This window comes from Argopecten irradians, chromosome 1, assembly GCF_041381155.1.
Source record: "Argopecten irradians isolate NY chromosome 1, Ai_NY, whole genome shotgun sequence".
Taxonomy (NCBI): domain Eukaryota; kingdom Metazoa; phylum Mollusca; class Bivalvia; order Pectinida; family Pectinidae; genus Argopecten; species Argopecten irradians.
The window spans coordinates 25,745,276-25,767,796 of NC_091134.1; the positions used below are offsets into that span (position 1 = coordinate 25,745,276).

At 35.6% G+C, this 22,521-nt stretch overlaps 2 protein-coding genes across 3 annotated transcripts; both read right to left on the reverse strand.

The window, feature by feature from the left end:
* Window positions 1–2,984: 2,984 nt before the first annotated feature.
* Window positions 2,985–11,241, reverse strand: LOC138321974 (uncharacterized). 2 transcript variants are annotated; one of them, XM_069266033.1, is made up of 2 exons: window positions 11,072–11,241; window positions 2,985–6,972 (listed from the first exon to the last, which is right to left on the reverse strand). In XM_069266033.1, exon 2 carries the CDS (start codon window positions 6,933–6,935, stop codon window positions 5,286–5,288), a length of 1,650 nt encoding a protein of 549 aa, XP_069122134.1. In that variant the 5' UTR covers window positions 6,936–6,972; window positions 11,072–11,241; the 3' UTR covers window positions 2,985–5,285. The 2 variants fall into 2 exon arrangements, with proteins under 2 accessions (XP_069122134.1, XP_069122142.1); XM_069266041.1 differs by lacking the exon at window positions 11,072–11,241 and adding an exon at window positions 8,520–8,779.
* Window positions 11,242–16,474: 5,233 nt separating this feature from the next.
* Window positions 16,475–19,113, reverse strand: LOC138321987 (14-3-3 protein beta/alpha-like). Its single transcript, XM_069266052.1, has one exon. The coding sequence runs from the start codon at window positions 18,659–18,661 to the stop codon at window positions 17,804–17,806; it is 858 nt and encodes a 285-aa protein (XP_069122153.1). The 5' UTR covers window positions 18,662–19,113; the 3' UTR covers window positions 16,475–17,803.
* Window positions 19,114–22,521: the final 3,408 nt, after the last annotated feature.

A 22,521-nucleotide genomic window follows, 5' to 3' on the forward strand; every position in this document is an offset into this window, starting at 1 on the left:
GGTGGAGCGTCCATCTGATATGTTTCAATGCAAAAGTACTGGGTAATACAAATGGATATCACATTGAGACAAAGAGCATCTTCCGTGTTGTTTTCTGTTGTCATGCTGCAATCTTCTCTATCTTTGTATCATGGCCTGATGATTTCAATTTCTACACGGTTTTGTCAGTTGGCGTTAGCGTGACAACTGTTGATAAATGCTTCACACAAAATGTTCATTTAACTTTCATTTGCGAAAGATTTTAATTGCCTACATGTTACTTTCTTATACAACATTAAGTAAGAAAGGTTACTTTATTCGTCATTCTAAATAACGAATAACTGCGAACCATTATTTGTTAGTACATAAATTAATTTATGTATAATTGCTCTCTTGTTTCGTGGTAGTACGAAAAGACGTTGGAGTTAAATTTGCAGTTGAAGTAATACATTTGGTTTGAACTACATTGTAAAACGATAATTGACAACAGTTGCTGTAGCCAGCTGATAACCTGTGAATAACGTTATATTGTAAATCCAAATTCTTTCACTGATAAGGTAGGTACTGGTATGTTAAACCGCCCAACGGTCCGACCTATGAGGAAAGTTGAACTGAGGTTAGCGTATGTCCATGCTGAAACGTTTCAGTCCAGAGTGAGTGGGACGAGTGGTTTGCTCGTTTTCAGTATAATGAGTCTTAAAAGTTTACTTTCGGAGGCTGCAGTATCCTCAGATTGTATCGCTCTGCAATAGTAGACTATATAGAGGATATCCCTTGGTTTTTTATGAATATTCGTTATGTCATCTCGTGAGGTGGAAACTTTGATATTTATCAAAAGTGCGAGAAGACCATCACTTTCCTCAATACAATTTTAACATTTTTTTAAAGAATTTAAGCTGGATTTATTTTTAAAAATACAAACAACGGGATTTGCGTTGAAGATATCACGCAAGTTTCATGTATTTTTTATATATATATATATATTTTTAATTCATTTATAAATGGTAATGAAATTGCAATAAAACGTCGCGATATGAGAGAAAAATGCTCTTTCATATGTGGATATGAAGGATAGGGACAAATTACCCTCGGGATCACAAAATAACCATCGGCAAGCCTCGGGTTTTACTACATTTTGTGACCAACCCTCAGGTAGTATATCCCTATCCTTCATGTCCACATATGAAAGAGTCTTATAATATTTCACTGCATAAATGTAATAATTGTCCATGTGAATTGGTGATTGTGATTACTGATAGTGATCATCATAGCGAGGCATAAGACCACAACAGTCTTTAATATGTTGAAGTAGGTATTGTTTGTGATCTCACAAGGTGGTAAAACATCTGGTATTCATAAGGATTACCATATTCCATGGCCCTTTTTGTAGAACATCCATATCGTTTATACCTGTATTTAAAAGCGTGAAAGATAAATGTCAGGTTTGTGTTTAATGTGTTCAACATTGTCTCCAAAAGCATACGATAACCACAATAGCAGTGCACGTGAGGCTGGAACTAAATGACACAATGCTCACATATATTCATGTATATAGAAACCAAATTTATTTGCTATTGCTTTTACTAAAGAATGTGCTGTAAGAATGATCTCGATAGTACAGTATGTGGTTGAAAAGTCTATAAATAGTAAAGCCTTATGAAAATAGAAAGGTTTTTAAGTTGGTTTCTCAGGTTGATTAAGTCTTTTAATGATCTATAAAATGTAATGACGTAGTAAACTGGACCATTTAACACGACCATTAACGGTGGTAGACTTTGAGAGACAAAACGAGCAGAGACTTTATCATTGGTTGACGTATACAATTCGCAATTTCACTCCCACCTTAGATTATTTTAAGTGTTCATTTTTGGTCAGTGTATCTGGTAAATTGCCTACAAGTCGCACTTCCATGCAATGTGTTTGTATTTATGATATGATAAGAATTCGTGTAATTGTGTGCACAAAATATACTAAAATTATGACGTACACTGCATGCGGTCTTCAACATTCAAATTACGATAGTTTTAAACTATATTTTTTGTATATTTTTATCTATTATTAGAAAATGCTTGACACATATGGTTTATTGCGTGGTTAAACTGAAGTTTTTACAACCGCTATCTCCAGGTCGAAACACTGAAGACTATCATGGCATTTAAAAATAGTCGATGCTTGTTTTCATCCACCTACACAACGAGACAGTAAGTTAATAACCTTATCTGTTTAAATGACGTTACAGCCAACAAACGTATTGTGCTCTCGTGCATCCACAGGTGCCCTTGATGGCATCTGAATAGATGGAACATTGTCTCAATTATACCTATTCACATATGGAAAGTTATTCTTAGCTATGAAACGTGATAAAAGAATTTCAAATTTATCCAATAGAAGGATGTAAATTTCAGAGAGTTTCCTTCAACCCTTTTTTCTGAAACAGATTTTTGAAAGCGGAAGTTTTTTCTATTGCAGAGAAATTAAAAGATCATCCACGTCTTCTTTTTGGGCTATTGTTATCAAAGGTTTTTTTTAACAAACCATGTAATTTTATAGGAATTTTATCCATATGGCGACCCTATAAACAACTAATCCGAGAAATATTTCCTGGCAATGTTCTCTGATATGCATGAATGTTTGCAGAACTTTTTTATAGGGAGATTAAAACAGTCTTTTATATTTGCTTAAAATAGCAATGCATATGTTATCTCTATCGTTTAATTTTGAAAATGAAATCGGTATTTTTGTCTTTTGCCAGACTTAACGTTACGTGTTCAAAAGTACTTTCTGAAACAGTTTGCTTATAAAGAAAGAAATTAAGCTTAATATAATGCAAATGTAAAAATATGGAGTCAGTGTGCTTGCTTGTCCCATTTGGATATTTGTTTGTTTATAGTTTCTTACAATTTTTCAGTTAAAAATTCCGAGTGCTCATATAACAATTCAGTGTTAAAATAGAATAACAAAAAGTTTCCAATTTAAAACTAGATATTTTAATCACAGTGAAGATACAATACAAAATCACGTCATAATGTATAGAGAATACTGTAAAAACAACCCTGTTTCAATGGTGACTAGTTTATCGTTTTCATTTCAGCCCCTTTTTCACAGTGATTTAATTAAGCATTGATGTTATTATTTTTTAACTTCATAGGAGTATGAAAGTTACACGGATTCTCACAAAAGTTTGCAAACAAAATTAATTATTTAATCATGTACTTCATAAGTAAACCAATAGTGAAATCACTTCATCAAAAGCAGAAAAAAACACGTTTTCAAAATGCTCGCCAAATGGAAAATTTCTGATTTTAACAGTAATATTTGGCGCATCCTATATAGCAAAGAGCAACAATTATTGACAAATCTTGAAATCTCAAGAACTCTTTAATTTTGGGAAAAAATTCCTAAGCAATGGAGTGTATGATGAGTACTTGTTTAGTCTACAGGAGTGACGTCCCTTTGATTGTTCACATGCATCTTACTTTATACGTTGATATATTTAACGACAAATTTGCGAGTGTTTTCATGCCTAGTTTTAACAAAATCTAAATATTGAAAGAAGGGAACTCCATGGCGATTTATTTCACTATTATGTTGCTAATTAATTCGGTTGTTTTCATACATGTAGTCATTTAAAATAACTACGAATAATAACCACTTATTTTATTTTATAGATTATAGTTGATCTCTTTAAAGATTAATTATCATTTATTTTGTAATCTAATCTTTATTTGCGGAAGATATCGAACCGCATATTATCTAAATACCGACACAATATCAACAACGTTGTTCAATCTCGAAAACTGAAAATCTACAACTTAAACATTCAATTTGGCAAATATAAAACAGAATACAGATTATAAAACGATACGTCGTATTAATAATTTAAAGATGTTTTGAAAGACAAGCGTAAAAAAACAAGCGTTCCAGCATTATTGACAACATCTACTGTACAAATTCATTTATCCTTGTGATACTGAAAACCATAATGGAATTATAATTAGATCAATAAATTATAGATACTTGCCGGTGAAAAGGTTTAGGTAAATGTTTATCCCGTAAAGGTCAGAGGGTGAAATCTGTCTAGGTAGGGGTCGAGAAATTTCGTAAGCTTTATTGGTGACAACACAGTGAAAATCGAACTTAAAGATGCTCCACCGCTGACAAATGGTATTTTTCACTATCAAAAACAGGAGGAGACGATTTAGTATTGTTCTTCAGTTGCAAAAGTGACTTACTTTACACCATTACCACCGTTAAAAATGTTGAGCTTTTTATTTTGATTCAAGTTAAAAATATGAAAAATAATATATTGCATCCCGAAAAAATTCCGTGGAACTATATCCTATATGGAATGAAGTACTGATTGCGCATGCACCAAAGTCGAAATAAGTTATTTTATATTATTTTTTTGTTTTAATTATATATAATTTGTATATATACAAGATTAAATACCAATTATTGTTCAAATGAAGACTATCATTTATGCTCTGTCGGCGGTGGAGCATCTTTAAAACTAATGCACAGCAACAATGTCGATCAAGAACGAAACAAAACCTGCATAATGTATAATACTTGGAACGTAGTCATTATCAAGCACAATTTCAAATCATGCCATTCTTTATATAATCTATGAAATTTAACTTGCCCTAACAGCCTAATGCTGAATACCACATACACACTGCAGCAAAGTGTTATAACTACATGTATATCATCATTGCTTGATGACGTAATCATTCAATAAGGCACCTTCAGTTATTTGACTGACATAGCGGTGCTTGCATTGTTGCATCAAAAGCTTTAAATATTAAGAACACTGTTTCTCTTGTAATTATAACATTTCCCTATAAACCCACCGATTATTTGAAATCTCTAGTGCCGTAGTTTTTTTACGTTTTAGACAATTATCTGCAAACATCATTTGGCACAATATCAATACGAATATGCTCGTTTTATGGAAAATATCAAACAAAATCGTTAAAGTCATCAGCTTTCCAGGGGGTTGGTATAAATGTATGACTCAACGTGGTCTATATATACTCAGAATGATATCCTTCGATTTTAGGCTTATTGAATGTTATTATTTTATTCTCTAGCGGGTCAAACTTTTGCCATTAATGAGCGGATATTCCAATTTCTGAAAATGATTTTGTCGCATTCTAGCTTCAGACGGATACATTCAGCCAGGTCTTATTATTTCAGTGGTAAATGTTTTATGACTGAACCGCTAAGAATGGCCTCTAACAAAAAAGACTTAGCAACTCAATATGACAAACACAACTTAAAAATACATTTTGTTAAGTACATAAATGTTAGTGACTATAATATTTAATGAGTTTGAGTCCCCACTTTCCTGATCCGAACAACACATATAACCATAATACATCATCTTTCTGAATGCCTATTGGCCCTTGTCCGCCTTTGTTTGTGTGAAGTGTTTTAATATACGTTCCTTTTCCATTTATTAGTTCTATCGTATTTCTGTTAATGTCAGCGATAACAATGTTCCCCTTACTATCGTAGATTAATGTGTAAGGGTCAAATGTTAATGGTGTATCCCTGACTTGTTTCCCCTTCCCCTGGGCAAGTATCCCCTCCCCTCGGTAAAGAACTAGGGGCTGAAGTATTGGACTAAATATGATGATGTGACGTCGGTAGTCTTCCGGATGACTGCCGTCTCCACTGATAAGCTTGCTACTTACTACAGCAATGTTACCTGTCACACCACATTGTGTGATGGACTGGGTTACTCCCGTACCTGATCTCTCTACCATTGCTGTGTATAACACATGACCGTCTGTTGTGTACACCACCACCTTGTATCCCTCTGTACCCCACGTACCCACCACCACGTGACCATCACGTGTCATACAAATACTGGCCGGACCATCTTCAGTAACGAAACTTTTGATTGGTGTAGATAATGAGGGCACGTGATAGACAGCCTTTTCCTCCATACAACAGAACCATAACATACCTGTCGTTGGGTCTACGCTGATATCTGTTAAGTCATTTTTGTGATTTATCTCCTCCACAAGTTCAAATTTATTGGTGAAAATTGACTTCTTGGGCCGTATAAGTTTTGCAGTATTTGTATGAATATTACAAACCCATGCATGTTGGGCAGATTTTGGGCAGATTGACGTGATGCCATATTTGTAAGTGAATTGCGAGACGGAGATCGGGTTATCAAGAATTTTGAACGGCACAGACATTGGATATTGTGATCCAGAATTACGGTCTATGTTTGGCTGAATCTCTATCCCCTCTAATGCCCTGATAAATTCAGCAGAGAACTTCATGTTGCCCATGGCCGCTTTAAGATGAGTTTGTCTGTCTTTTTCCGGAGTAAACTCTGTTATGTCGACATGTGGAGAGAGTGGAGAATTAAAGTCCATTTCCCGGATCTCCATCACTGAGTCATACATCATCACGACAGATCCTTTCTGGAGAGTATGTTTATACTCGGATGAAAGTTCCTTCAACTTATTCAACCTCTCCTCTAGATTTCTTGTATGCGTCTGAAGGAGGTGTGATGTCGCCATTTCCATCTGCTTGCATGTTGCCTTGTAACTCTCTGCTACTCTCTCCAATTCCATCTGACACTGAACTCTCTGTTTTTCAATATTTTCATAAATATTCGTGTATATAGGAAGACTAGTGGAAAGTTTTTGTTGGGTTGATAAGATTTCTTGATTAAGCTTGGGAATTCGCTCGTTTTCCGTTTGGTTAACAAACTGTTGAAGTGTGGCTTTCTGGTCCTGTTTTATGTGCGTTAGTTCCCGGAAGCTGTCAATGTGTGCCTTGTGCTCTGTGATAGAACATGTTATACAGATGAGTATTCCACAATCTTGACACAGAAGAACGACGTCGTTATCTTTGTGGCTAGGGCATCTCGAATTTCCCTTGGTTCTGATTGGGTACTGCTGATGGCGGAATGACCTCCCGACGTTGGTTCCCATGATACCATGGAGTTAGTTTGATCAACTGGTGAAGATGCTATATAAAACACAAAAATTAGAAACAGGAAATAATTTCCATTATTATATATATATATTATAAAATAAAAAAAAAACATGAAAAGAGACTAATTGAATTGTCAAGTTCTTATGTTATAACTATCAAAATATAGAACACATTCTATCGTCAATAATTTGAGTTACCTCAGTCAACTGCATCCTCGGTACTCCAGTGGTTACTTTCATTGTCGTTATATTGACCCCTGGACTATTTCATAGCAAATTGATGGCAGTTCAGGAAAGAAAAACTGACCAGTCACATACTTACAGAGACTGTCTGTGAAGATTACAGAGAGAGCGACGCCCAACTTCAAAGTCACACAAACAATCACTTTGCACCGTTATTCGGTTCTTTTAATGTACTTCGAATGACCAAACTACCTGCTCATCAATTTCAACACAAGCCTTCATGTTTTTATGACATAGTCCATGGGTGGCTATAGGAACAGTGATAGTAACCTCTGGAGTATCGAGGATGACACTGCCATTATATGAATGAATATTCCACTCATAGATTTGTATGTGGTTGTGTCTATGAATTTTGTCGGGTTTTATTCACCAATAACATTTCATATGATATGGCCAAAGCTAACAAGAAGTTAAAATAAACGATACAGTTGAAGTGATGGCAAGCTGATTTAGCAACTGGTATTTTAAGCAATGTATGATACAAGTTAGAATTCGTAGTCCATTTCTTTATTCATTTATTTTTATCAAACCTCTGTTGTCAAATATATGACTTTTAGATAATCTTTTCTGCAATTGTTCCATTAAATGCATGTATGATAAAAGTAAGAATTCGTAGTCCATTTATGATTATTATCATATCATCAAAGTTCCTTTTTCCAATATATGCGCACAATTCCGTCCATAACATGATTTATTTTACTTAGTATAAGAAATGTGGGTTTTTTCAGAAAATACGAGATTTGAAAAATTATTTTAAAAATCGGGATATTTACTATAAAACAGATAGAAAATATCCCGATTTTTTAATAATTTTTGCAAATCTCGTATTTTCTGAAAAAAAAATCACACAACTGTCAAATATATTCATCAGTCCATCCACCAAATACAAAAATGTATGACAACATTCATTTACATTGAGTTGGCCCCCTGTGAAAATTAATGCATCCCTACTCAACTAGTACCACATTGATACCACATTGGCTGAGCAGCAATTTCCCCTCGGTCCTGGAATATCAACTATTCTCATCATCACAGAGGATGAACTAGAGCAGAACTAAAAGCCTTTGAGTAGACACAAGGAAGAAACAAGATAAGTTACATCCCTAATTAAGTTATATTTTCCTACCATACAATGATCCACAATTCTTGAGCTCTACTTGCTGTGTCAGTAAGCATGCTGTATGTAGGTTACGTGTTCGCACACTTCTAAATAAGTCTTCTTCAACATGATAAAAGCATTGCTTATTCATTTTTAATATTGCGTTTGAAATGTGAGATGCTTTTTATGATCGGATAGAATGTTTACAATATACATTCCAGTGGTGTTTTAATACATACCATGGTACACATATCCTGCTATTGCACATTCGTACGTAAACAAGGAAGTAAACCTATATATTCCGTCAATCTAGTATTTAGAATTTTGTTTTGCGCTATACATGTTATGGCACTTACATGATAATGTCAAAAAGGATTCAATATGTAAGTCGAATCTGGTCAAACAAACACCCCTTGTACCCGCTATAGACACTAGTAAACATACTGACATTGTTGTTTGGTGACAGAAATAATATCTGAACCCTGTGTTATTTTTTTTTCTGAAGTGTACATTTTTCGCATTTTGTTAAAGTTTACATGCTACCCAACAATTTATGAGTCAACAGCAATACCTAACGTAAGCCCCGATGCATACACACTTTTTATCATCATGGTTATATGTACTTATGCCTAAGAAGTGTCATATAGTCATACAAAATATCACCTGATAACCAAGTGTCTTTGAATATTGAATGTACAGGTATCTCCGATTTCCCCTTATATTTTATACCCTACACATCCTCAAACGACCTTTGCTCTAACTGACTATATTCTTCTTATCGTTTTCCTTGACATCGCCTCACTTTTGGCCTAGAGTTGGTCATGAACGTTCGCCTTCGTCCCTTTGAGGAAGGCTTTAGGTTCTATTTCCTGGCCAGGACACGTCATAATCTATATAAACGGTGGTTTCTGATCCTAATTTACGTTCAGCATGAAAGGAGTGTATCCGTCGTCAATGTAGTGTGACCGGGTGGGGTGTGATTGTACCGTGTCTCTGTTGGTATGCTTTAGTAGGATAATACTAAACATCGGGCAGGAGTTTCACAATCGTAAAGAGACGCAACGCAAAACATACCACAGCCTCCCAAATCAGACGTTTACGAGCAAAACATTGTATAACATGAAGTTTATCCTTAGTGACCTTTGTTGCTAATGGGAAGTTTAAACATTTTAACCAACCAGCCATCCAGAAAATGTTATCTAGATTTGATATGGTTTAATGTTAACGTGGAACAGCAAATTTCATTGATACTTCATCTAGTTACCATGGTACCGACTGTGGCTTGGAAGACATCTATGGCCAAGTAGATATTTTTTCTCTCATTGGAACTTTCTCACGATGACAAAAAGTGTATGCAAAATATTATACCACGATCCAAATGATGCCACAAAGTACTACTATAACATGAAGAGATGGTTTAAGGATGTATTCTTCTGGGGTTCCAGTCCCGTTGAAGTCTCGTTTCGACAAAGATCAAAGAAGTTATGAGATTTTCAAATACAATTTATCAATATCTGTTGCAAGTTGCCAGTTGCAAATTTTGTCAAAAAAATTACAGTTCTAACTTAAGCAGATTTTTTTTATACGGGGATTTTAAGAAATGGCCCATTTGGCGGCCATTTTGAAATTGTGTCTTTTTTCGCTTTGAGTAGAGCCAAAGTTTTACCATTTTTTACTGAAATTGCTTTTACTTAAATCATCACTGCACCAGCATTTTTAGCTGTATCGAGCTAATTTTTACTGTAAATCTTTACTTGGTTCATGTGAATTAAAATATTCAGCATTAATGTGTGAAATGATTCACTTTTTTCACTTTATTTTTACATTTAATGGTAATTTGAATACTTTTTATTTTTTTTACTCTAAAATACTGAAAAATAACATATATTCGAGTGGGGCAAAAAAGTAAGCACACGGACGCCCCATTTTTCTGCCTGATTTTGAAAGAACAACCCTTTCCCTATTGATATGCTAAATATAAACAAAACTATTATACCAGAACTTTTTCTATAAAGGGTTAGATTTGGCAAAAATGGCTGAAAATGGTGCATGCTGTAGCTCAAAACTAAGGAGTAGGGGTACATATGTTGTTATTCTGAGAAAAATATTAGTCTTATTAATCAAAACTGGTATATTTTAAAAGAAGACTACTGGAAAGTAAATTCTACAAACATTTATACATATCAAATAGCTCATTAGGAAATTAAGGCTTTAATCTCTTATGTATTTGGTCAAAACGGGGAAATTCCAATAAAATCCAATATTTTGTCACCTAGGTATCTTTGAGTGACAGTAGCTCAAAAACGAATGTTTTTTCTTTCATTTTCTTTCATGGTATGAACTCCTCTTTCCAAAAATCTATATGAGAAAAAATGTTTAATACAAGAAAATTTTGACTTCTCAGAGGAGTGCATCCTTAAACCAACATGTTTTAAGCGAATTTTCATCGACCTTGTGATTGACTCAGCACATTTTCTGTCCTTTATTTGTAGAACAAGTTTGTGCGCTACGTACAACTGTGACGAGACTTTGCCAGTTACCTCACCAGCAAGCCATAATAGGCATTACTGGTTACGATATTTACTAGCACTCGTTCCACATCATCCGAATTCGGACTAAGATATATAATTAAGCTAGTGGCAATCCCGTTTAATCCTGCTAAATCCAGATGCATACGCTGTTGTTTGAACCTCATTGAAATTACTGATGATATTCAGTAAAATGCATTAAAATATTTTTGCTGTCAGTAATTTACAGGCTATTTTATCCAAATAGTTGAAATTATACTAACCTCGTTCTTCTGTTTAGATGGTCCTGGCAAGTTTGCAAACAGACGTGCATCTTGGAGACAAGGAAGTAGCAATGCGACGCCCGGGAGTGGGGAGGGGGGAACTGAGGTGTAGAGGTCTGACAAACGTAATTGTGTCTATGTACCTGAAATATAGCGTGATCATCGACTGGAACTGTTTTAACCGGTAACGAGTGTACATGGAAAGACCTATCAACTTGAAAGCCGATATTGTCTATGTCGATCACGTCTCAGTGAGGAGTACATGCAACTTAGCTAGTGGACAATTTGTGAAAAAATATATGCCGTGTTATTCAAAGGATGTTAAACTAAGCCTAGTCCTATATTATGGTAACACTTCATTTGTTACAAAACCAAGCTTCGTGTATATTTTAGTGTCGTTTTTAAAAGGCATACAGAATTGGAAAAAATTGTGAGATAATTTGAATGATATATCATCATCGAAATCCCTAACGAAGATTTATTTTACTTCTGAGCTCTGGAGAATCTGTTTGTAAATAGTGTCTTGTAACAGGACATATATGTCTTGATGTTGATATTAGTCTTTATGTGATTGTATTTTATGTTGTTCTATGTACATATCAACATATGCCACTTCAATAGACGTTATATCACTTAGTGATTACTCGATCTGTTTTCAAATCATTTTTTTTCAGACTTAAACCAAAAAGGTTCTGTAATAACATAATCACCTTCCCGAAATGACGTCACAATATCAAGTATTATTGAAATATACTTATGCATTTTTTTAATTGAGACCAGACATCTATGCAATATACGTTTATTAAAAAAACACCATTTTGGTCTAGACTTTTAAAACGACTTCTAATGAATATAAAAGAGTACTAATCTTTCAACAAATTTTATTTCAAACAAGAGGCCAAAGGGTCTAACATGTAGGAAATTAATTAGATATAGTGTCATGGTAGCCAACTTCGATTTGGGATCAACCAGAGATGTAACAACACTTTGTCGGGACCATGAAGGATCATTTCATGCAAGTTTCAGCCTAATCGCACCGGTAGAACTTGAGAAGAAGTTCAAAATGTGTTTTCAAGATGGCGGCTTTGGCGGCCATCTTGGATTTCGGATCGACCCGAAAAGTAACAACACTTTGTCGGGACCATGTCAGGATCATTTCATGCAAGTTTCAGCCTAATCGCACCGGTGGAACTTGAGAAGAAGTTCAAAATGTGTTTTCAAGATGGCGGCTTTGGCGGCCATCTTGGATTTCGGATCGACCCGAAAAATAACAACACTTTCTCGGGACCATATCAGGATCATTTCATGCCAGTTTCAGCCAAACCGCACCGGTAGAACTTGAGAAGAAGTTCAAAATGTGTTTTCAAGATGGCGGCTGTGGCGGCCATCTTGGATTTCGGATCGACCCGAAAAATAACAACACTTTGTCGGGACCATGTCAGGATCATTTCATGCAAGTTTCAGCCTAATCGCACTGGTAGAACTTGAGAAGAAGTTCAAAATGTGTTTTCAAGATGGCGGCTTTGGCGGCCATCTTGGATTTCGGATCGACCCGAGAAATAACAACACTTTGTCGGGACCATGTCAGGATCATTTCATGCAAGTTTCAGCCAAATCGCACTTGTAGAACTTGAGAAGAAGTTCAAAATGTGTTTTCAAGATGGCGGCTGTGGCGGTCATCTTGGATTTCGGATCGACCCGAAAAGTAACAACACTTTGTCGGGACCATGTCAGGATCATTTCATGCAAGTTTCAGCCTTATTGCACCTGTAGAACTTGAGAAGAAGTTCAAAATGTATTTTCAAGATGGCGGCTGTGGCGGCCATCTTGGATTTCGGATCGACTCGAAAAATAACAACACTTTGTCGGGACCATGTCAGGATCATTTCATGCAAGTTTCAGCCAAATCGCACCGGTAGAACTTGAGAAGAAGTTCAAAATGTGTTTTCAAGATGGCGGCTTTGGCGGCCATCTTGGATTTCGGATCGACCCGAAAAATAACAACACTTTGTCGGGACCATGTCAGGATCATTTCATGCTAGTTTCAGCCTAATTGCACCTGTAGAACTTGAGAAGAAGTTCAAAATGTATTTTCAAGATGGCGGCTGTGGCGGCCATCTTGGATTTCGGATCGACCCGAAAAATAACAACACTTTGTCGGGACCATGTCAAGATCATTTCATGCAAGTTTCAGCCAAATCGCACCGGTAGAACCTGAGAAGAAGTTCAAAATGTTTTTTCAAGATGGCGGCTGTGGCGGCCATCTTGGATTTCGGATCGACTCGAAAAATAACAACACTTTGTCGGGACCATGTCAGGATCATTTCATGCAAGTTTCAGCCTAATCGCACTGGTAGAACTTGAGAAGAAGTTCAAAATGTGTTTTCAAGATGGCGGCTTTGGCGGCCATCTTGGATTTCGGATCGACCCGAAAATTAACAACACTTTGTCGGGACCATGTCAGGATCATTTCATGCCAGTTTCAGCCAAATCGCACTTGTAGAACTTGAGAAGAAGTTCAAAATGTGTTTTCAAGATGGCGGCTGTGGCGGCCATCTTGGATTTCGGATCGACCCGAAAAGTAACAACACTTTGTCGGGACCATGTCAGGATCATTTCATGCTAGTTTCAGCCTAATTGCACCTGTAGAACTTGAGAAGAAGTTCAAAATGTATTTTCAAGATGGCGGCTGTGGCGGCCATCTTGGATTTCGGATCGACCCGAAAAATAACAACACTTTGTCGGGACCATGTCAGGATCATTTCATGCAAGTTTCAGCCTTATCGCACCGGTAGAACTTGAGAAGAAGTTCAAAATGTGTTTTCAAGATGGCGGCTTTGGCGGCCATCTTGGATTTCGGATCGACCCGAAAAATAACAACACTTTGTCGGGACCATGTCAGGATCATTTCATGCAAGTTTCAGCCAAATCGCACTGGTAGAACTTGAGAAGAAGTTCAAAATGTGAAAAGTTAACGCACGGCGCACGGCGCACGGCGGACGGCGGACGGCGCACGGCGCACGGCGCACGGCGGACGACGACGGACGAAACATGACGACTATAGGTCATCCTGACCCTTCGGGTCAGATGACCTAATAAAAGAGTACTAATCCTCATCATTGGTTTATATTGGTGTGGTTAGAACTAATACCCGGCCTAATACACTTTTTCTTTAAAACGATTTCCTTATCTGTTCCTACAAGTCTTTAGTCCATTATATTGGGATCAGCATTTAGAGAAAAGAAAAGCTTGCTCTGCACTATATCCTCGATATTCCAGGGGTTTCCGATCACTTACGATCTCTTCACCCCTGGACAGAACAGAACAGGTAATTTAGTCATTTGATGTACGTCAAAAGAGCCGTTTAACGGTACACTGTGGTTGACTGTGTGGCTTTGATGTTGGGCGTCGCTCTCTCTGTAGTCTTCAAAGGAAATCTTTGCTAGCCTGTGATTGGTCAAATGTTTTCCGCTGAGCTGTCTTCAATTTCACTATGAGATAGTCCATGGGTGTAGAGATTGTAAGTGATCCGAACCCCTGGAGTATCGAGGATGTCTACTCTAGGAACTTCGACATTGTGAAAAGAGACATAATTTGTTACCTTTTAACAATAAAATTATAATGGTCAACATTTAGAGAGTAGGAAATACTTTCTTCGAATGAATTATCATTAATATTTTTTCAGACATGGAAGTAATCATGCACTGAAAATTTCACGTGAACTTCGTAAATACTGCAAAATCAGTTTTTGATTAAGTTTAAATAATATTCATTATTCAACAACATAATACATACAAAAAAATGAGAAATGCTGTGTAGAATAACGGAAAATACTATTTTTAATGTGATTTAAAGCTGGTGATGAAACGTTGATTTCCATTCTAGGTTAAATCTGTGTTCTCTGCCACGCAATTTGTTTCCATACTATGTCTTTTTTCTGTTTCATTTTTCTATTATGGCCTATTGTTTTATAGCACACGTATGTATATGTGATTTGAGTAAACAAAGATGGGGAATTGTATATCCTTCGCCTCTCGTATCACCCATATATACAGACGGAGTAATCAGCGAAACATCGTCAAATTGTAATTTTTTTCCAAAAATGCAGAATGTTTGTGTCCAAAACACTATTATCCATTAAATCCTGGTGTTATGATTTGCATCACTTACGATCCCTACATGTACGTCGTAAGTGATCGTAGCCCCTGGATATCGAGGATGATCATATGACCGAACCAATTAGATACAGTTAATATACAAATGGACCAACACGTGTGCCCTGACCATTTCTAAAACGTCTAAAATGGCCTTAAGGCACTTTGGTTGGTCCATAATTATTCAAAATGTAACATAACTCGGATCCCTGAGATCAAAATTCTACATCAATTTATCGACCTAAGGGAGGTAACCAGTACAGCCCTAGTTCAATAAATAGGTTTTGAATATTGATCAGAACATGATGCAACCCTATCGCCAGACAGTGGCAAAATGCAAATAAATTGAGTCACAAGGCCATGGAATCCTGAGGGAAGTTAATTACTGATAGTATTATAAGACATTAATTAAACTACAAATGTATAATGTATATCTAATAACATCTTAATTATAATACTGAAGCTTACACTGTACATATTTGTAGAAATATTATATCAATGTTTCTAATATTTGTTAATCATTTGAGGTCTGTTTCTCCTGATGTTATGTATGATGTGTTTGGAACACCACAAGTCTGTGGTAAAGGAGAATTAATTTTCTGATTAATTTAGTGATCTGATGTTTGATATACATTTGTTTATATTCTTAGAATCTATGAGCAATGATACCTTGATCCATAATAGAAGAAACCTTTCGTTTTATATACAAACACCTAGATACCAAGGGAAGTAACTCCCAACTCATTTACTCATTGGTACATTATATTTATGTGTTCCTGGTTTGCATGTTATTATTAAAGTCAACTCTAGACTTTGGAATATTTTGTTAATTATCAATATATATATGTGTGTGCGTATGTCGTTTTGGCAAACAAACATATATATATATAGTTATTGAGTTATCTCAAACAGTTAATACATTATGATGAGAGTTGTCTGCTCTTGCATTAACTAATTTCTTATGTTCAACACAAAATGATACTGATTTTGTCTTTGTTATTCTTGAAAAGCAATGATGCTCAAAATGCAATTAAAACCACTTTCAATACCAACTGGACAGGACCCCATTTCTCTAAATCAAACTAAAGTCAAACATAGATTTAAATAAAACAATTTCATATAAATTACATGAGAAGAAAACCTTAAGTTTTGACAAAAGTCTGCACTTTTGTTTGGAGAAATTGGGGCCACGGAAGATATATCTTCACCGTGGCATTTTATGTAAAAAATAAAAACAAACTATCAAGAATTCAACAGATTTCTCAAATTTAATGACAAAATGATACATTAATAATGATAAATGTATAATATACTTGAAGTACATAATCTCTAGTGTGGCAATACCACAACAGTTAAAAAAGTGTTGCTAACAGTTTGTTTTTCACTGGTACTTTTACATGCATATTGCTGAAACATTTATCCCTAGTAAGTATTTAAATATGATGTTATTTTCTAAATCTTGTTCTAAAAATTGTCATTACAAATATTTTCCATTTCTAATTGGTCCATGATGAAAAAAAGAAAGTTACAAAAAAAATACTTAAAAGGCTAATAAAATAGTTATCCAAGTACGGCATTCACATAAACAACAAAGAAAAAAATCACCAAAACATACTAGTCACATGTATATGATTATCACAATTTTATGCATTCGAACTTTGACCTAAATAAATCAGGTACAATACATGACCGACAGTCATGCTGGTTTTTCAAGCAAATGAATTTCAATGTGCATTCATCCAAATTATAACTTAATGTTTTCAAAATAGCTTTGGCTCCCTTTTATTGGGCCTGAAGGCGACATTAGGTAGTTTGCATGACCATAACCAGCGAATAAAAGCTAAATGAATAATTTTTCTACTGTTAGTATTTTTCACATGGTAAATTGAATCGATATTACCATTTATCAATTAGCACAAATATTTCAATTTTGTCTCTTATAACTTTTTTTGTGTTTAAATGAGCACAGTTTCCTCTTCAAGAAGAAATCTCTTAATATAGTCATTATCTAATAATATGCATTCATTGATTTTCACATAGCAAAAACTAAACAAGTCACAAATGTTGGGGGTCCATATAAATGTATGCTCTTCTGTTGATTCCCAATTTTTGAATCTCCAAATGTCATTTTGACATAATGATATATATAGAAACACACTAGAATTCTCTGTGTGCTTATGGTCCAAGCACTTTTAACAATTAATCTGCATTATGAAAACTTGTGCACACATTTATGTCAATAATGGTATAGAACTGATGGAAACATTCATCAACATAGCCTGAAATTCCGGTTTTGTGCTCTATAGAAGAAAAGCTAGGTTTTCAAGGCTTTTCATATATATTTCAGCCAAACGTCTGCAACAACCATTTCAAAACACATTTGCTTTGCATAAATATATAAATTCAAACTTCAGTTTGAACTAGCTTTATTAAAAATCTCGGTTCTATTATAATAATGTTCACTAAAGTCTGAATGAAACGTATGCGTTTTCTGTAGAAGGTCTTGAAGTCTTTTTTCTTGATGACAGATTTATTAAATAGCAATTGTCAAGTAAATTAAGCAGCATCCCGCACTTGATCAGTTTTCGTCATCAATCTGCTGGTCATCATTTTCTCCTGACTCGCTGGTCCATAGAGATAAGTTGTCTCTGAGCAGTTGCATGATGAGGGTACTATCCTTGAAGGTGTTGGATTGCTCTTTATCATCTCCCATATCCTCGATACCCCTGTCAAATGCTTCTTTAGCCAATTTCTGTGCCCTTTTGGGCTCATTTCTAATTTCATAGTAAAATACTGAGAAGTTCAAAGCCAGACCTAACCGAATAGGATGTGTAGCCTTCAGTTTTAACGCGGTCTCCCAAGCGTTTTGATAAGCTTCCTCCGACTTTTTAGAAAGCTCTTCACGGTTCTCCGCAGAGGCTACCTCAACTTTGTAGCGAAAGTAGTCTCCCTTCATTTTCAGGTAGAAGACCTTGGATTCGTCGCCCCCAGCGTCCGCGTTTTTAAGGAGATAGTTATCTAACAACTCGGTGACTTCATCACAGATCGCATTCAGTTCTTCCTCAACTACCTTTTTGTATTCCTTACAAATCTTAATTTTGTCTGCTGGCGTGAGATCATTATCATTTTTAGCGGTTGTCTGTCCGTTATCAAGCTTACACTGTTGGCTATTCTCGGACGATTCGATGACCCGCCAAGCGTTACGACGTGAACCGACGATGTTTTTGTAAGCCACAGATAGTAGATTACGCTCGTCATCCAAAAGGATTTCCTTTGGTACACCACTCTCCCTAGCAGCTCTGTAATCTTCAGTATCTGGGAAATCCAGAGGCAATTTCATGGCGAGAGTTTTCATGTATTCTGCCATATCCTTATACCGCTCAGCCTGTTCCGTGACTTTTGCCATGCATACTAAACGATGTCGTTCGTCAGCCATTGTTTCTGTATGTTCTGAACCCAATACGGTGTCAACTTGTGTAAATGTACACTTGTTTACCGACAGTGACAGTTAGTAAGGATTTATAACCGTGGACTGAACTCACCGTGTTTCCAAAATGGCCGCCGCCTGAATACGACCCTGGTATGCGTGCGTTTCCCGAATCTGTCGTTCACAATACACACGCACTCCCTGATTATGAATTACACTCCAGTGCTACTTCACAACATATAGCTTGTTTCTGAAATGTCCTGGTAGTCCGTGATTACACTGTTTAAAAAGTTAAGTTTTCATCAAATATTGTCCGTACCCGATGCTGAACGGAGGCCAGGTTGTAATATTAATTTTGACGTGACTCACCACGTCAGTCAGCAGGGCGGGGCTAAGTTGCTGTTGTGCAAGTACCGTCGGAAGGAGTTTTGCCGCCTAGGCCGCGGACCGTTCAGCCATATCGTTATGTGTACACACATACACTCGAGACAGCGCTAGGTCATAAAGCAGTAGTAGTAGACGGTAGCGAGATATACCTACGCGTAGTAATCTATTGTGCAACGAATAGTAATCGTTACTATATTTGGGTACACGTCATGTATGTGTCACCTGTATACTGTGGTTACGAATGCCTGCAGTATTGGTGGTTCCACTGCCATATGAAATTGATTGATTCAAGGACGTATCTCACTTATAAATCCTTGATTGATTCGACGAATTAAAATTTCGTACTAGCGGATTTCAGGTGAATGGCTTCGATGGAATGTCTTTATGCTACTATGCATACGATGTACATGTGTTACTTTAATCTTTACTTGCAATTTTATGTTAACGCTTTTGACTGGACAACTTTATTGAGAATGAGCATATGCAATTGAAACAAAATTATAGTTGAAATTGAACAAAGTTGCAAATTGAACAAAATTATGAATGAAATTGAACAAAGTTGCAAATTGAACAAAATTATGAATGAAATTGAACAAAGTCGCAAATTGATCAAATAACAAAAGAATTTAAGTCGCAATCGAAACAAAGTTGAAACTGTAGCAAAGTTGCATTTGAAACATAGTTGGTAATTGAAATTTTAGACAAACTTATTATACAGTTAAAACGGTTATTATCATCATAATTATTCTAATTACATAATTCTCAATTGTTTCTCTGTACGAATATACTGTTTAATTCTAACTTCAAACTTCGAGCTTTATTCAATCTCTTTACAAAGTACAGTATATACAGAAACATAAAGTAGAGGGAGGACAAGTTATATAACTTTTTAAAACAGGACTTTGATAAATTTACATTTCTTGATATTTGTAGAGTTCAATAGTCGTGAAAATTTAATAATATTTGGAGTCAGGACTTTATTCAAACGACGAAGTTATGGCGCAATTTTGATGGATGAAGCATTTACATGGCGCAATGTTTTGAGAAAATTGCATTTATAAATTTATGTTTATATCATTTCGGAATCACCGATTTAACACGCGCATTTTTCCATGTGATGTGTTTTACTGTAGATTTTATATTTAGACTTTATGTTTTTTAACGCTGTGTTCTATTAATTTTCCGTTTCCTTTGTAATTGTAATGTGTTACACCAAATCTTGTTGGTGCTCTTCCTTGGACAAGTGGTAAGATCGGTTAAAATACATGTATGTGCTGTCATAAGATCATAGATTTTGATGGAAGGAAAGAATTATAAACATTTGCATGTTAATACTTGTATTGATATATAGCTATCAGAACATAATATATGTTTGATAATTGTGTATACTTGTGTATATTTCATAGTGAAAAATAGTGTTTTTTTAACTGTGATTTATTTCATTTGTCTAAATAGTTTAATCCAAGCTTGTAATATCAATTATTCGAACCTTAATTTAAGACATTGAGTTGTCAGCGTGCGCCGGACCTTGTTTTCTAACCAAACCCTTTGATGGTAAATTGACACTGGTACGGGCCTTTATTTGTAATCATGTCAAGTTGAAGATCCTTAATTTTTTTTGTCGTAAGCGCGTTATAAAATGCCGAGGCTCTGACCACTCGTGTTCGCGTGTTTGTGATGAGAAACATATAAAGAAACTGCTCTATCGATTATGTTTTGCACAAACTTTTATATTGTGTATGTTGTATATTGTATATTTGAGTTTGACAACGGGCGAACCAGTCGTCCCACCCCCAGTATGCTGAGCGCTAAGCAGGAGCAGAAACTACCATTTTTATACACGTTGGTGTGTCTCCGCGAGGGAACAGAACCCAGAGACGTCGATAATTATTAAGTTGTAATAAATATATTTCCTGATAAATTGTACATTTATTTAAGACAATAAATATGTCAAAATCAAATGAAAAGTGCGATAAACTGAAAGTGATAATTTGAGGGAGAAAAAAAAGTATTCGGTCTTTATTCGACCACAGGTTTACGACGCGCGCGCGCAAAAAAAATATATATATATATATATATTTAGCTTTTTTTTTGTGCTTGCGCGTCGTAAACCTGTGATTCGGCGGAGGCCAGAAAACCTCGTGCTACTCAAGAAGTTACATGAAAGCAAGACGGATTAACGTGTATACACGTTTACGTTTATCGCCAGGTAGCACATCGGGTAAACATGTACATATACACAATGGGATGTGCACTACTAGTGACATGAGGTGTAGCATTATCACATGACAAAATAGTACACACAAAAAATCGTCTTTACGCACCCTTCTAGTTATTTACTAGTCCGCTAAACCTGCCTATATTATTAGGCTTTTTAATTTTTTTTTGCCTAATATATAGTCTATATATTAGGCAAAAAAAATTATTAAAAAGCCTAATAATATAGGCAGGTTTAGCGGACTAGTTATTTACATGTAAAGCACAATGGGGCTGGTTTTTTTTTTTTGTGCAGATGCTGTTTATCATCGGGCAATGGGTATTCACCGGAAAATAAGAATTGTATGCAGACTTAAATGTACTTAAAGCGAGATAAATCAGTCGGATTCCCGTCATAATTTTTTCTTAGAAAATTTTCAACTTGCCAGAAATTCCGGAAACTGGAATGCAATTTATATAATTTTTAATTAAATGTCCCACTGCCGTTTGAAAGTAAGGTTCTGACATATATAATATTATAGAGAATACTATAATTATCATTTGATTGATAATTAATTAAAGTGGACAGGCGCCATGTTCTAAGTCCAATGTAATGTTTTAAAACCGGTAACCTTATTCCATAATAATATTGAAATCACCTTACTTATATTTGTACATGAGTGCATGCATCTGCAAATAAATAATATTTACATTCAAAACATGTATATTTTATTGTTATATAAGATGTATTCATGTATGGTTCTGTCGTGAACAGGTACATTGTGTAAAATGTGGCTAGCTACCAGGCTAAACTTGAGGAGATAAACGCCGGAAATCTCCTGTGATGATCGTAATATTTAATTATCATATCTATCCCATTGACGTTGGCTCGAATGTAAAACAGACACAAAGTTTTATCATAACTCGAATACTTGTACGGAACTACCAACGACTTTACACACGAAGCCAAACTACCATCTGCAATGCAACGTAGCAGACGAAATCAGGCGAACCGTCTGCACGCATTACATTCATGAATGAATATAGCCACGCCTTCTTCGGGTCACATGGGAATAGTCGCTATCGAAATTCACACAATTTACATATTTAGGCGCGCCCTAATAAGATTATTCTACAATTTTCAAATTTTATATGTGAATGTATTCAACAAAATCATAATTTGACACAAGGACATATGCACTTATAAATCCTTGTTTGACACTAGAAACATATACCAATCATTTGATCGATCAGTCAGTTATATAATCAAACAACTACTGGATAAG

Excerpts from the sequence above, each read along its gene's own strand:
- LOC138321974 (XM_069266033.1), bottom strand. The coding sequence starts at position 6,935 with ATGGGAACCAACGTCGGGAGGTCATTCCGCCATCAGCAGTACCCAATC.
- LOC138321987 (XM_069266052.1), bottom strand. The coding sequence starts at position 18,661 with ATGGCTGACGAACGACATCGTTTAGTATGCATGGCAAAAGTCACGGAA.